Source organism: Chelmon rostratus, chromosome 23 (assembly GCF_017976325.1).
Source record: "Chelmon rostratus isolate fCheRos1 chromosome 23, fCheRos1.pri, whole genome shotgun sequence".
NCBI classification, from domain to species: domain Eukaryota; kingdom Metazoa; phylum Chordata; class Actinopteri; order Chaetodontiformes; family Chaetodontidae; genus Chelmon; species Chelmon rostratus.
Genome location: NC_055680.1, coordinates 19,810,535 through 19,826,446, shown reverse-complemented (window position 1 = coordinate 19,826,446; position 15,912 = coordinate 19,810,535). Strand labels below are relative to the sequence as shown.

General features: G+C 43.2%; 1 protein-coding gene across 3 annotated transcripts; it reads right to left on the bottom strand.

Annotated features, from left to right (window-relative positions):
* Nucleotides 1-673: 673 nt before the first annotated feature.
* On the bottom strand, nt 674-15,166 carry zgc:153012 (uncharacterized protein LOC777626 homolog). Of its 3 annotated transcripts, XM_041965413.1 has the most exons (6): nt 12,836-12,887; nt 12,416-12,514; nt 8,542-9,277; nt 8,334-8,467; nt 1,872-1,923; nt 674-884 (listed from the first exon to the last, which is right to left on the bottom strand). In XM_041965413.1, the coding sequence occupies exons 3-6, from the start codon at nt 9,193-9,195 to the stop codon at nt 735-737; spliced, it is 990 nt and encodes a 329-aa protein (XP_041821347.1). In that variant the 5' UTR covers nt 9,196-9,277; nt 12,416-12,514; nt 12,836-12,887; the 3' UTR covers nt 674-734. The 3 variants fall into 3 exon arrangements, with proteins under 3 accessions (XP_041821347.1, XP_041821346.1, XP_041821348.1); XM_041965412.1 differs by lacking the exons at nt 12,416-12,514; nt 12,836-12,887 and adding an exon at nt 14,501-15,166; XM_041965414.1 differs by lacking the exon at nt 12,416-12,514 and having other exon boundaries at nt 12,836-12,951.
* Between the last annotated feature and the right edge of the window lie 746 nt (nt 15,167-15,912).

Genomic DNA, 15,912 nt, shown 5'->3' with positions numbered 1-15,912 from the left:
AATTTATTAACTACTCTTCATCATCTTCATCTTCATCTTCAACACGCAGAAAATCTTAGTTGTTACAAACAGTCCTGTTGTCATGGTTACCAGGGTCCTCATTTGTCTGATTAAACTCATTTCCACAGTGACACTTAGATTAGATTAGATTAGACTTTATTGATCTCACAACGGAGAAATTCACTTTCAGGTGAGGAGTAAGTGTGTATGTGGTGTGTATGTGGTGTGTATGTGGTGTGTGTATTGTGTGTGTAGATTGTGTGTGTATGTGGTGTGTATGTGGTGTGTATGTGGTGTGTATATTGTGTGTGTTATGTGGTGTGTATATTGTGTGTGTTATGTGGTGTGTATACTGTGTGTGTTATGTGGTGTGTATATTGTGTGTGTTATGTGGTGTGTATATTGTGTGTGTTATGTGGTGTGTATACTGTGTGTGTTATGTGGTGTGTATACTGTGTGTGTTATGTGGTGTGTAGATTGTGTGTGTTATGTGGTGTGTATATTGTGTGTGTTATGTGGTGTGTATATTGTGCGTGTTATGTGGTGTGTATATTGTGTGTGTTATGTGGTGTGTATACTGTGTGTGTTATGTGGTGTGTATTGTGTGTGTTATGTGGTGTGTATACTGTGTGTGTTATGTGGTGTGTATACTGTGTGTGTTATGTGGTGTGTATATTGTGTGTGTTATGTGGTGTGTATACTGTGTGTGTTATGTGGTGTGTATATTGTGTGTGTTATGTGGTGTGTATACTGTGTGTGAGTGTTCTCAGGATGTGGTTCTCTCTCTCCAGCTGTTGGTTCTTCTCTTGCAGCTCTCTGATTTGTTCCTTCAGAAGCTCCACCTCCTCTCTGACCGCCAGCATCAGGTGACTCTTCACCAGATCCTACACACACACACAGACACACACACAGACACACACACAGACACACACACAGACACACACACAGACACACACACACACAGACACACACACACACACACACACACACACACACAGCTCAGTGTGTTACAGAGATCTTGTGGTATGGACAGATGCTCCACTCTGATTCAGCCAGCAGAGGGCGCAGACGCAGCACAATGAAGGACAGAACAGACTATTTCATTAACAAACTAATAAATTAAAAATGAATCAATAATAACAAAGTTTGTTTATTTATATAAAAGGATCAATAAGAGATGGACATTCGAGACGTTTAAGGGAAACACAAAAACAAAAATATCAATATAAAACTGTAATTTTAAAATAAAACACTGACAGTGTGAGGACGTTAAAAACAACGTTCACGGTTTAATAAAAACTTCATCAGAACATCCTCCTCACTCATCGTGATGAAAAACATTTGCTGTTTTAACGACATGTTGATGGTTTTTGACTTGTTTTCTTCCTGTTGTTGAAAACATTGTGGGCTTTCTTTGCAGGAAATGAAGGTATTATTACTAGAAGTTATTACTACAGGTACTATAAGTGTTTTTAAAAATCCTCTTCATATATATGAAGATAGATTGATAGATATAGATATACAGATACATACTGTATATAGATGGTGTATAGGTGTGTGTGTTCATACAGGAACACAGTTACATATGTTTCTGAAGAGAAGATACACAGTCATGAACACATGAATCTACATATCTTTACTTCATGATGTGTTATAAAACCTTTATTGATGACTAATAAGCTGCTTAGCAGTAACTTCAATCATTTCTAATGTAAATGTTGAACAGAGGGATTCAATTGAAGCATTACAGCAGCAACATCAGCTCACTGTCTCATCATGACGAGAATTATTTTCTCATTTTATAAAAGTTATAATGAGAAACAGAAGAATCACAGTTTGAACATATAAAATATTATAAAATTAAAACTCACCATGGCCTGCTCGATTTTATTGTCGATGGCAATCAGACTGCTACTGGAACTGCTGTAAGACACCGAGAGACAGACAGGTGAGATAGACAGGTGAGAGACAGACAGGTGAGACAGACAGGTGAGATAGACAGGTGAGAGACAGACAGGTGAGACAGACAGGTGAGAGACAGACAGGTGAGATAGACAGGTGAGACAGACAGGTGAGAGACAGACATGTGAGATAGACAGGTGAGACAGACAGGTGAGATAGACAGGTGAGAGACAGACATGTGAGATAGACAGGTGAGATAGACAGGTGAGAGACAGACAGGTGAGACAGACAGGTGAGAGACAGACATGTGAGATAGACAGGTGAGACAGACAGGTGAGATAGACAGGTGAGATAGACAGGTGAGAGACAGACAGGTGAGACAGACAGGTGAGAGACAGACAGGTGAGACAGACAGGTGAGATGGACAGGTGAGAGACAGACATGTGAGATAGACAGGTGAGACAGACAGGTGAGAGACAGACAGGTGAGACAGACAGGTGAGATAGACAGGTGAGAGACAGACATGTGAGATAGACAGGTGAGACAGACAGGTGAGAGACAGACAGGTGAGACAGACAGGTGAGACAGACAGGTGACAAGCTCACTTCAATTTCCTCCAGAAAATGTAACATCCTTTGTACTGAGCACTATCTTATCAATACTTCATCAGGTCAGACAGAACTCTTTTAAAGGGCGGTGTGGAAGCAGCACACCACATTCGACTCATTTTTCCAACTGATCTCAGTCGTCAAACAGCTGATTGGTTGGATGGAACAAGAACCTGCCGCTTTTTCAATATTTCTCAATACTTTTTTATAGTCTGTAAAAATGTACAAATATATAGTCTACTTCTTATTTTGTATTTTTTCTTTCCATTGCGATCAGTTTTTATTGATGCTGCCTGTAACACCAGATTTTTGTAAAATATGTGAACTTCTTTCATTTCAAAACAATAAACTCTGTTCTATATTTTTTAGTTCTATTTGTTTAAAATGTGTCTTTGCAAACAGCTGAAAGGTGATAAATCTACATTTTCTGATTTTATTGATCAGTTTGGACAGGCCTGATCTAGGAAGGGATTCAGTCTTCAGATGTTCTGTGCAGGTCTTAACCTCCAGGTGAATCTGTGCACACCTGCACCTGAATCTGAGCCTCCTGATTCTGGTTGTCATGGTTACCTGAGGCAGAAGAGCAGCAGTGACATCATGGTGGCTACAGAGCCCGGCCCACTGGGTGGAGGGTGAGGGGCTGTGGGGATCAGGGGATTCTGGGACAGGACTGCAGGTGGGGCTGATTGAGGTTGGGTTTGGTCGGTAGTTCTGGGCTGGGCCTCAATGATTGGTTGATCCCAGGAGGGCAGGGTCAATGACGTCTGACTCATCCTGCATTTAGGTTCAGTGGTCATTGGCCCAGCCCCCGGCCAGGACTCCCTCACACCTGACATGTGACCTTTGACCTTTCTATGATTACGTAACACAACAGGTGTCTCTGATGGCTTAGCAACAAGCCGCAGAGTCCTGAGGGGGAGGGGCGGGGTCGACGGACGCCGCCGCTGTGGACGAGGACGGGGGACAGGGTCAGAAAGGGGAGAGGATGGCTGACCTCGCCCTGATAGAATTTTCTTTATGCTACCAAACATCTCCAATCACAGCCAACTGTCAAACTGACCATCCAATCAGAGCCCAGGCTCAGACTGCAGGAACCGGCTGATCGATTACAAAAAAGAGCAACAAGGCAATGATTGAAAGACTGTCCAATCAAAGAAATGTCCCTGATTAAGGTCCAGACCCTTTGTTGTCCTGCATTAGGGTCCTCTGTCCCTCCTTAATGTCTGCTTCCCCCATTAATGTCCACTGTCCCCTGTTAGAGTCTCTCGTCCCGAGTTTAAGGTCCAGATTCTTCATTGTTGCTCGTTAAGGTCTGATCAGCCTCGTCACAGTCTGGTCTTTTTTGTTATACTCATTACAACCTGATGTCCTTCTTTAATGTCCACTGTGCCTTGTTAGTCTGCTGTCCCCTGTTAATGTCCACACTCTTCATTGTGAAGTCTGAATATCCCTCGTTTAAGTCCAGACTCTTTGTTGAGACATCCTTCCATAAAGTCCGCTGTCCCTCCAAACTCCAAAGTCCAAACTCTGTGTAGTCCTTTGTTAAAATCTGCTGTCCCCCATTAAGATCCAGAGTCTTTAAGGTCCTTCATTTAAATCCCCTGTCCCTCACTGAGGTCTGATGTCCCTTGTTGAGGTCCAGACTCCTCATCGTCACTCTCTCTCTTTCCCTCCCACACTTACGCACACTCTCTGCTCTCTGATTGGCTGCCGTGTCATTCCAGCTCCAGCCCACTCACTCTCACAGCCAATAGAAAAACTGCTGTGGAATTCCAATCCAGCCCCCTCAGACTGAGTCAGAACAGAGAGCTTCATTCAGTCCTTCAAGATCTCCTGATGTTATTTACTCTGTTTCTAACATTGAGCCTAAGTGTAGTAAAGGTAACCCTAAAATATCATTAATACATAAAAAATAACAAAAAAATAACAATATATATATATAAACAGCCCAACCTACAGCAAATTTTTATGGGGGTTTAATATGGGGGTCAATGGGGATTGACTCACTTTTGGGGGCAGCCTCGAGTGGCCATTCGAGGAACTGCCCCAGAGGTTGCTGCTTGGACTTGAGTTGACTTCGCTGTCAGAAAGATGTTTGTACAGTCTGTTTTAATGTTCATCTGAAGTTCCACCTTAAATCTTAGGTAACACCTGGACCTGAGCCTGAAATCACGACTAGTCTGGAGCCAGTCTGGTAATTTTAGAGAGCCGAGTATATTCAGACATATCGTTCAGTTATCAGACGTCCTGATAACGCACTCTGAATGAATAGGTCCTCTTTTTGTCTTAATCCAACACACACGCTTACTGTTTCAGCGTTAATGCTATTGAACAGAAGCTAACAACAGTGTGACAAGTAGCTGACCCACATACCACAACACACACACTCAAAGAAACGCACACACACACTCAGCTGAGAAGCTGTCCAATGGAACACTACTATGAGACAGGAGAGAGGGAGCGACGGGCTAAAAGGGTCCAGAACAGCCCCGGTTTGGTTTGGACGGATCACAAAGATCTTCTGCCAAGAGGTTTATGGCTGGCTGGTTGGTCTCTGTTCTTTAATAGTTTTCAGTTCAGTCTGAGAGAGTCCCATAGGAACCATCACCAGAATACGGGGGGGTAGCCGGGGGGTACTGTTAGGATCGGCCTTTTGTTTCTGTATTCCTTTTGCCCTGTGTGTGTCTGTCCCTGTCTTTGGTGTGGGTGTGTCCTGCAGGTCATACCGACAGGTTGGTTCTACCTGTCCACACCTTCTCCTCATCACCTCTGTCTCATTTGCCAGTTAAGACCCACCTGCTCTTCAGTATATAAGCCCTGGTTATACACACACGAATGGTCTGTTAGAGGTAAAATATATAAGACAGGAGTAGAATAAAGGGTCAAAATACTGCTCCCTGTATCTTACCCTGCTTCCTGTTCCTCTTTGGTGTTGTTAATATGTTACATATCAAACTCAACAGTTCATACAGTTTTTATTTCAGAAAGACTGCGACACCAAACACCACACAATGTTTGAAGTTATTCTCTCATCATGTGTTCATCAGTCTGACTGTGGAGCAATAAGCACAAATAATATGAAATATATTTACAAAAACAACTCAATGTGTGCAACCACGCTGCTTTCACAGAAGCAATGCTACAAAACATAACAAAGATGGACACACTAAATAATGGGTGTCCCCATTTCCTGTTGACTAATATCGTGTCCTCGTCTATCCTCTCAGCGTTACAGAAGCTTTGTTAGCTGGAGTTTTCTTTCTGGGCCGGAGAATGAGGTTTTACAGGTGCAGGGGGAGAAGGTACGCGGGGTTCAGGTCTGTCCTGGACTGAGCCTCCACATGTAGACAACCAGCACTTCCTGCTTCTCTGGTCTTTCACACTGGACAGAGAGACCCTCAGGGATGGGGCCTTCAGCACTTCATCCACATATTGGACAGGGTCCTGGAAAAACCTCTCAAAGCTCCAGCAGTTCATCTACGTAATTAGTAACACAGAAATACAGTTTTATTAAATTTATCTGTCAAAGACTGGAATTACTTTGTTTGCTATTTTTTTTTTTGTTCAGTTTTTTTTATCTCTTTTTTTTAATATACGTCCTGTCACAAAAGGTTGAAGAGTAAAGCAATTTCGATTCTCTGTTTGTCCTGTACATACTGCAGAATTGACAATAAAGCTGACTTTGACTTAACTTGAGTAAGACCTTTTTGGACATTTTTGACTTGGTGGGATTTTTAATAAAAGCTAAATTTACAGAAAATTGGATCTGCTTTCACTGGCTTTGCTGTACGTTCTCCCTTCTTGGATTTTTCTGAATGTGGGAGAAATCTATTATGCGCAGCAAACATAAATGCAGATATGACTAATTCCAGCGGTATTCATACAACAACGCCAACTACAGTGAGTGAAAGCAGATAAATCTCTCACAAGCCTTTGAAGAAAGCGACTGCATTAGATCTCCACGTGAGAAACACAGTGGTAACAACACTAATGACTGAGCTGCATCAGAGCGATTTGAAAACTTGCAACTAGCTAATACTAGCTAGTACTTCGGACTACAAGCCTGTGTGTAGTTCGACGGGCAGCACAGAATTCTTCGTAAATTTGTGATTGGCTAGCTGCAGCTGTCCAGCACAGACAGTATCAACAAACTGAAAAAGCCAATTTACCAAATTACAGATGGACATAAAGCACATTTTAAGGTAGCACAACGCGGTGACGTAACCCAGATCACCGCAGACCAACAGTACGCAGGACGGGGGGACGAATGGCCTCAGTGACTCATGGCAAGTTCTAAACTACTTGATAAATGTGATAAAATGAGCAAAAACAAACGCTAGGGAGATATCTTAGTTACACCTGTTGTCTCCAGACTCATGTTACGTAAAAGTGTGGATGAAGTTTATCTAAAAACAGAGTAATAACATTCATGTTATTGTGGAGCCAACTAACTAAACTTAACATATAATATTTCCCTCAGCTGTTAGCTTTAGCTTGTGTCATACTGGCAAAGAAACACATAGCATAATTATTTTTTCAGATACTTACATCCCCTCTTCTGCACTTGTGCGACGAACACTTGGTATGGACTCAAAAGTTTTGGTGCCAGTCCAGCGTGGCTGACCCCGGGTGGAAAAGCACTCAGACTCAAAGCAGTTAGCACACAAAGGTTTTAGCCAAGTGTAGCTCGGACGTTTTCATCAGAAACAAAGTTAATCCACTCAGCTGCTCCGTCCTTTGAGGCTGGATGCCGATGTAGTGACTCATGCTGCTCTGTGCAGCCAACAATAGGGCAGTTCCCTTGCTTAGCTCTTAGCATGGACGTGCTAACGGTCTGGCGCTTGCAAGAAAAACAATGGTGTTGTTTTCATTCCTTTTTGTGTTCACACCCCCATAGTATATAATGTACATATATATAGTCTTTATTATATATTGTATTTTATCTGTCTGTTCTTATTCTCCTTTTTATTCTTGCTGTCTGTAACAAGTAAATTTTCCAGCGTGGGATCAATAGATTTTTATCTTAAAAGTCTCTAACGGGAACTTTGATGTTTATTCCAACTGCTTGAATGAATAAATGAATATATGAGATACAATAAAATGATGGCGTTACCACATAAAAAAGTATTAAAACAGAATAAAAGTCATAAAAGACACCCCCCCCCCCCCTTTGGACTGTGACCGATAGTTTAAGGAACTGTGTGTTGATGTGTTACTTCAACTTGTTTTATTCAAACATCAGCATAAACTAGTGTTTTATTAACAGTGGTTTCATACTTATTGGTAGCAGTATTACTAATAGATAGACTCAGAAGACATAGAAGCAGTATCTGTTCGTCTCATAATAACAGTGATAAGTATCAGTACTTATACTAACATGACTGACATTTATAGCACTAGCTGCATTAGCTTAATGAGCTGTAGTAATAGTAGTCACAGTAGCAAATATGGTAGTTGTAGTAAATGTGTACTTGCAGCTGTTGTAGTATGTAACAGTAATATCAGCAGAAGCTTCCCTTTTATTAGTATTTACAGTGAATGACTAAACTAGAAAAAGCAGTATTAACTATTTGTATTAACTATAATATACAGTATTAAAATATCAGGATTATTTGTATGAATAACTGTGGTCTTTGTCGCATTACTTGCAGTAGCAGTAGTAGTATTACTGGTATTGTCAGTAGGAAATGAACATGTATTTTCAGGGTTGTGGTTCATTGAGGAGTTTTGACTCATACAGCTCGTCTACAGCTTTCGCAGACGATGCTCTCCTCTACTTCAACACACTGACGGGGAACTAAAAACAGCACAACATGAAGCTACCTGGCATCTCCTGTCAGGTTGAAGATGGTCTGGTCCAGACTGAAGGCTGCTGGAGTCTGAATGGAGGTCAGGGTGGGGTGGTACGATTCAGCAGGGGGGGAGCTCGGCTGAGAGTGTGACAGCCTGAGGACGGACTGACAGAAACAGAGACAGGTGAGCGGGTACGAGCATGTTTTAAAGATCTTCCAATAGGAAAGTGTGTTTGTACCTGTCCTGTAACATCTATGTCCAATCGTAGAGGGGGAGGGAACCTTCGTTGGCGGGCAGAAGGAGGTGGAGGGGTGAGGTCGAAGCTCTGGTCTCCCATTGTCTCCTTGTGGTCCAGGAGCCGGATGTTGATTGGCTCTCGGTGCGTTGGGGAGGGTGGTTTGCTGTGCAGCCCCTCCCTGCCTTTGATTGGCTGAGCCATCAGGTGGGCTGTGTCCTGAGAGTGGACTCTGTCTCTGTCTCTGTCCCGGCCAATCATCTCTAGGGACTCTAGGGAGTGGGCGTGTCTCAGGGTGTCTATTACCGGCCTGAATCCCATTTCCTGTCGCTCCATAAAGTCTGTGCATGTCCATCGACCACGGCGATAAGGCTCGCCCCGCCCACCACTGCCGGCCCCACCTACCGCCAACCTCACCACCCTGAACCTGGAGGAACAACCCACTCCCTGCCCTGAGGCATCATGGGAGATGTACTTCCTCTTCAGACACGGTGTGGTAGGCTGTGAGGAGCTTCCCTGCGGGGTGCTGGGGGAGGAGGCTGCTGATTGGAGGAATGTCAGGACCATGCTGGGAGATGATTGGCCAGCTGGAGTTTGGTTGAAGTCTGAGGTCACACTAGTGATCTGGAAGCCACTCCTCTTTTTACCACCACTCATCCTTGAACACACACACACACACACACACACACACACACACACACACACACACACACACACACACACACACACTACACACTCACTGAAACACACAAAAAGAAAAAGAACTTGTTAATGTGACTTATTAACATCCAACAGAACAGCAGTGTTATTGAATTAATTTGCAATCATGGACTGACAAAAATTAAGTTGAAGATTATCCGATATGAGCCTCTCGGCACTGGCTGCCTGTTAAATCCAGAATAGAATTTAAAATCCTTCTTACCTACAAAGCATTAAATGGTCAGGCACCATCTTATCTTAAAGAACTCAAAGGACCCTGTTACCCCAGTAGAACACAGTGAACCCAGAACACAGGCTTACTGGTGGTTCCTAAAGTCTCTAAAACCAGAAAGAGAGCCGGAGCCTTTAGTTATCCAGCTCCTCTCCTGTGGAACCATCTTCCAGTCTTTGTCCAGGAGGCAGACACCCCCTCTACATGTAAGATCAGGATTAAAACTTTCTTCTTTGATAAAGCTTACAGTTAGGGCCGGCTCAGGCTTGTCTTGGACCAGAGCCCAGCTGTGCTGCCATAGGATTAGACTGCCGAGAGACTTCCAATGACACCCAAACCTCTGTTCTTCTCTCCCTCTCCATCTGTATGAGTTCCTGTCCTACCAAGACATGTTCCTGACTCGGCTTCTTCCCCGGAGTCTTTGTGCTTTCTCGTCTCGCAGGTCTGAATGGAGAGCGGCTGAACCTGGACTACTGAGTTCACCTGCCGGACATCCACTGCAACCTTTATTTCAATTAGCTATGCTACCATTATTATTAGATCATCATTGCCGCACTGTGTTCATATTCTATCTGCTGTTAATATGTTAATACATCACATACACAAATATATCACAGAGGTATATACCATGCCACATGTACTGTGTATACCTATAAATCTATTACAGCCGTCTGTCTGTCTGTCTGTCTGTCTGTCTGTCTGTCTCTCTCTCTGTCTGTCTGTCTGTCTGTCTGTCTGTCTGTCTGTCTGTCTGTCTCTCTGTCTGTCTGTCTCTCTGTCTGTCTGTCTGTCTCTCTCGCCCACCCTGATCCTGGTTCTGCTCGAGGTTTCTGCCTCCTAAAAGGAAGTTTTGTCTCCAGGTGTTTGTTCATGAAGGAACTGTTGGTCTCTGTAGATAAGCAGTTTGGTCTGTACCTGCTCTAAATGTGTCCTGAGACAACTTCAGTTGTTATTTGGCGATAAATAAATAAAATTGAACTGAATTGAATTGATTCATCTTGTGACAGAGCCCACGCACAATACGCCTCACACTGAGTGATCATAAAAGATCTCGATATTTCAGCACTGTGGCAACTGATGATGTTCTCACTGATCACGTTAATATTTGCACTTGATCTGTTGTGAAAACTGATACAAGAATAAAAACGTCAGCAAATCGTTGTCCCAGGCTTCCTCCCCCACCCCGGCCCTGCTGATGCAGTCACACCCGTTCAGTTCAATGTTGTCTGTTCAAAAATCTAATCAGTAGTCATCGAGATATTTTTACAAAACAGTCTTCACACATAACATCGGAGTAAGAAATACAAGACAATGTTTTCTCTGATATCATTAACAGCAATAATACCACGTGCCGTATTAGCAACTTCCAACAGGCTGACAACCACCTCGCATCAGCAGCGCCTGAAGCCCGATCCACCCAATCAGACAACTTTGCAACTGCACAGATACGGCACGCCACCGTCACTGACTCAGCAAAAAGGACATACATCCAGGCTGGGGGTGGGGGCATGTGAGCAATGTTGCAATCAATATTTCTATTTAATGTTTTCAAATTGTTTATGCAACGATCCGTGACATGCACTGTGACTGTTAGCGTTATTAGCATGTAGTCTGAAAGTTACAGACGTTTCTGTGTACGAACGGTAACTTTAATCACAAGCATCACTTGATGGGTTCATGCTAGTTAGCTAGCCGAGCACCTGCTAGCTTTTTCCTGGCCCAAATGTTCGCAGTATTTAGTCGTTTTTGTATTTTTTGTTACACAGATCTGAAAGTTTGCAGTTGCACTACTGATGACAACTACGTGCTGTTGATTTTTATAGCAGGCAGGCTTTGTTTATTTAGGTTTCACATATTGTTGTTGGATTTCCAGTTTATGATTTATTGTCTTTTGTGTGAAATTCAGGCTTTTGTTGCATTATAAAGTATAAGTGTTGGGAATTTTTATAGTGAATGTAAAAGAAAATAGCTCTTAGGTGCTCCATATAAATTCATATGTAATATTATCACTACAGGATCACATGTTTGGTAGTAGAATGTACAGAAAAAGACAGTAATAGTACTGGGATGTATATATGTATTTATATTAGTCTGTTGAGAAAAAAAGATCTGAAAAGTTTGCAGTTTGACAACAGTGTGCTGTTCATTTTTATACCAGCTCTGAAATAAGACTATATATAGACTTCAGGGGACACATCCACCAAGTCCACAAATGAACACTAACTGTTTCATATGACATCCTCTTCCTCGTCAAAACAATTCCACCTGCAGGTGACTGCAGTATTCAGAATTACTGGACCGACTGGAAAACTGGCTGGGACTGTCTGCCGCAGCCCACAGCTGGTTTAAAATCTTGCATGCACGAGATTATTTCGTGACAATTACAAGTCTGAATGAACAGCGGTCACATGTGGAGATCCTCAGGGGTCCATTCTTGGTCCAGTTCTGTTCAACTACCTGTCTGTCTATGTTCCCACTACCACACATTTCAGAAAAAAAAAAACAAAATACCATGGTTATGTGGACAACGCACCGATTAACTTAATAAATCCTGATGATTTTGAACCAAGACAGTAATTCAATAACTGCTTTGAACAAATTAATGACCAGATGAGCCATTTTCTGCATTTAAAGAAGAATAACATTGAAAACAGTGGTTATGTTGAAGGTGTAATGTTTAAGACTTCAAACCATGTTAATTCTGGACTCCAAATTAAAAAGTGGTCCTACGACCACCTTAAAAATAGAGCCAGACTTAAAGGAAACTAGTTTTTGATTGGTGTAAGTCAGACACAGACTTTTTACTCTTTGAATCTGTGTTTCTACTGTTCTTACTTATTCTTTCTTTTAAATTGTTTTGTCTGTCTAACGTGTTTCACTGTCATGCTTTGTATGTAAAACACTCTGTATGAACTGTGCTATATGAATTAACCTGCTTTGTCTGACCTTGAAGTGGATGAATGTTGAAAGCAGCTGATGCTTGTTGACGTATAACCACTTAAAGCAGGTGAGTTGCTGGTAGAATGAAAGCAGTTCAGCTGTGAGCTGAAGAGGAAAAGATAAAAGCAGTCTGAGTGGAAGCATCTTCAACTTTCATTGTTTTTGGACTTTATACCAGAAGCTCTTACTAGTAACATTAATACAATAATTCTTTCTGCAGTAACACTACATGTCGAACACTGATTTACCTCTCGATGCTCACCTGAAACCAGGTCTAAACCCTGACACTAAAAGGTTTAGCTGCAGAAGTCCCCGACCAGGAGACAAGTCCTCACAGACGAATCATGTCCCCATAATGTACAATAACAGTAGAGTCTATCTGCAGAGAGTATCTTAAATCAAAGTTAAGGTTAAACTCTGTCTCACCACACATCCTGTCTCTCTCTCTCTCTCTCTCTTCTTTTGTTATGGTCAGTGTCTCTCACCCCGAAGCTTTCGTCTCAAACTCATTTTCTTCGTCTGCGTTTCCTGTTTGCTCTGACTCACTCTGTTCTGTTGCTGGTTGCTTCACTCTGCTGCCTGTTGCACAACCTGGATTAACATGTGTGTGCGTGTGTGTGTGTGCGTGTGTGTGTGCGTGCGTGTGCGTGTGCGTGTGTGTGTGTGTGTCAGTTCTGGTTCTGCAGGATCTCAACTGAAACCACACTGACAGTCAGTCAGTCTGTACAGTTACTGCTCTGCACTTCGCTCTACACCTACTTCTTCTACATGACATAATGGGCTGGATTCTTGATTTTTAACCGACATACTCAGAGCTAAGGGGTGAGTGGTTTCTTGTCGGGGGGGGGGTCCTGTCACCGCTCCTCTACATTCTTTATAGTGTGTCAGAGTCCTGAACAACCAGGCCAAAACACACTGACAAAGGAGATTAAAGTAGCAAAGAGGTGAAATACCAAGAAGCTGGAGGACGGCTTTTCAGCTAACAAACCTCCGTCAGTGTGGAGGAAACTGCGGGACATCAACCAGCTACAGGAGACCATGGCCCTCACGGCTGAGAACCATCAACGAGAACCATCAGAGAGTATGAGGTTGGGTCCTGGGGTTCGCAGATGTGTGACGCGCACTGAGGTTATGGTGACAGATACGCTGAGATCCAAAGATGCGTTTGGTGCATTTATTGTGAAAAGCAGCACAGAGCTGTCGCAGCGCAGCAAAGATGATCGAATGAAAACGAAAACCAGCAGATTAAACAGATTTCAACTAATGATGAATTAATGAGTGAATGCTGAATGAGTAGCAACAAAAATTACTGCATCTACCCAACTGACTCTCATCTGTGTCACACCTTTACACACACACACTTCCGTCCAATCACAGAATCACACACACATCCAGGCGAACCGTGAACCTCATCTCCAGCCTGGATGTCTCCTACATGGTCAATGACCTGAATACATTCTACTGCAGGTTTGACAGGCCCACAGCAACGCCCATCATCCACCCTGGAACAACCATTCACACCACCTGCACCACTCTCAGGGTTAGGGTTAGGGGGTTAGATTCGAGATTCGAGTCCCACATCAACGAGGTGACGTGAACTTTTTCCACCTTAGAAACAGTTCGGCCATTTATAAATCAAAAAGATGCTCAAAAACTGATTCATATCTTTACTTCAAGCTGACTCGATTACTGTAACACATTATTTACTGAAGAAAAACCACTGAGACTTCAGGTCCTTCAAAAACTGCAGCTCCACTATGAACCAGAACCAAGAGGAGAGACCACATTAGTCCAGTTTAGCTGCTCTGCACTGTCTTCCTGTAACATTTAGGACTGACTTTAAGGTCTCCCCCCCCCCCCCCCCCCCCCCCCCTCGTATACAAAGCCCTGAATGGACTAGGACCATCACTGACTCCCTCGCTTATTATTTGCCTTGAAGAGAACTGATGCTCTGCTGCTGGTTTATTGGAGATACTTATTCCTCCTAATCAATAGGTTTGAGACAGGAGAGACCCCTCCACACTGATCCAGGGTCAGACAACTGACATTAACTCAAACATTCTGACGTCATCGTTGTAAACAAACACTCACGTTCATGTATTCCGCTGAAGCGCGCTCCCGCCGCTCCTGGTTCTGATCTGGATCAGCGTCCCTCCCTCCGGTCCTGGGGCTCTCCAGTGACGTCACCACCGGGCTCGGTGGCACAATCGATCCATTATACACAACTGCTGACAGAGCATGCGCGTTACAGCCTGAGGCGCGGGAGCGCGCAGAGTTCACAGAGAAAAAGTTCTTACAGTGAACTTCTTCTTCTGCTGATTTTCTTCTTCTTCTTCGTTTACAACGTCAAAGATCCGAAGTGCAGCTGGGAGTTTATTCCTCCTCCTCCTCCTCTTCTTCACTAAACAGAAAGAAACTCTTCTCTCTCCATCTTCCTCTCTCTCTCAGTAAACAGCGCACGTGTCTCTACACAGCAGCCAATAACTGACCAGTAAACACCTTCATCCTGATCGTCATCACCAGGTCCGGGTCTCTGGGGTCTGATCCGGATCATCCAGCTCTCACTTGTCTCAGTTTGTAGATTGGTAGAAGAGACGGGACGAGCGCGTGAACGAGCCGAGAGGAAGCAAAGCGCGTACACGTGTGATTGTCCGACGGGGAGGCGCCTGCGTCTGTTGTCTCTCCTCGTAACGTTAATAAAGTTTCTTTAGATTGAAAGTGAACTGAGAGAAACACAGAAGTGTATTTAATTCGTGACGTTTGTTCCTTCAGTGAAAACACAGAACAGCTGCAGAGATCACGTGACGCACCGACCCGCGTGCATCACGTGACACTGTGACTAATCCAGTCGTTTTTAAGAGCTCAAGCTTCACCAAATCAATAAAAAGTTAACTCAAGCCTCACAGTTTTTATCACCAGAGAAATTAAGTCGACTGAGACAAAACTATAAAGTTTATTTTCTACTTCTGAACCTTTCAGGAATGAGGACTAAGTTTTCTCGGCTAAAAGAGGAGCTGACGTTTCTTTTCCAGACTGTTAAATTAAAAAACGATTGCAGCTTTGGATCGCCAGTATTTCAGAGTTTCGTTTAGAAAAAGTTTCATGAAAAAGTCGTCATACGTAGTTTGTGACCACGCGCCGTTATTGTCGGTTTAGTCTGGCGACCTCTTGTGGTGTGTTAGCTTCACTGCAGCCAAAAACACCCTGCAGAGGTCCTGCTGCCGGCCTGCTCCAGCAAACCTCCGCCTCCTCCATGGAAACTTCTGTGTGCAGGAGGGTTAAACCAACTCCTTTATTTTGTTATTTATTTTTACAATTCATTTAATCTGCACATCTCCAACATCATCGTCATCCGAACTCAGTGTTAAAACTTTAAATCTGAACTGTGAAACCAGGAGGTTCCCAGGTCAGTTTGAGTTTGTGTCTCCAACAAACTGTACGTATAATATAAAACCTGAACAAGTGAAAGATGGATGAAAATCTATAAATCAGAATCAACAGAT

What these genes read in the sequence shown, in the direction of transcription:
- zgc:153012 (XM_041965412.1), bottom strand. Translation starts at nt 9,195, where the DNA reads ATGAGTGGTGGTAAAAAGAGGAGTGGCTTCCAGATCACTAGTGTGACC. An exon ending in AACCTGACAGGAGATGCCAG is followed by an intron (nt 1,924 to 8,333) that starts GTAGCTTCATGT and finishes GGTGTCTTACAG; the next exon opens with CAGTTCCAGTAGCAGTCTGA. An exon ending in ATAAAATCGAGCAGGCCATG is followed by an intron (nt 885 to 1,871) that starts GTGAGTTTTAAT and finishes GTGTGTGTGTAG; the next exon opens with GATCTGGTGAAGAGTCACCT.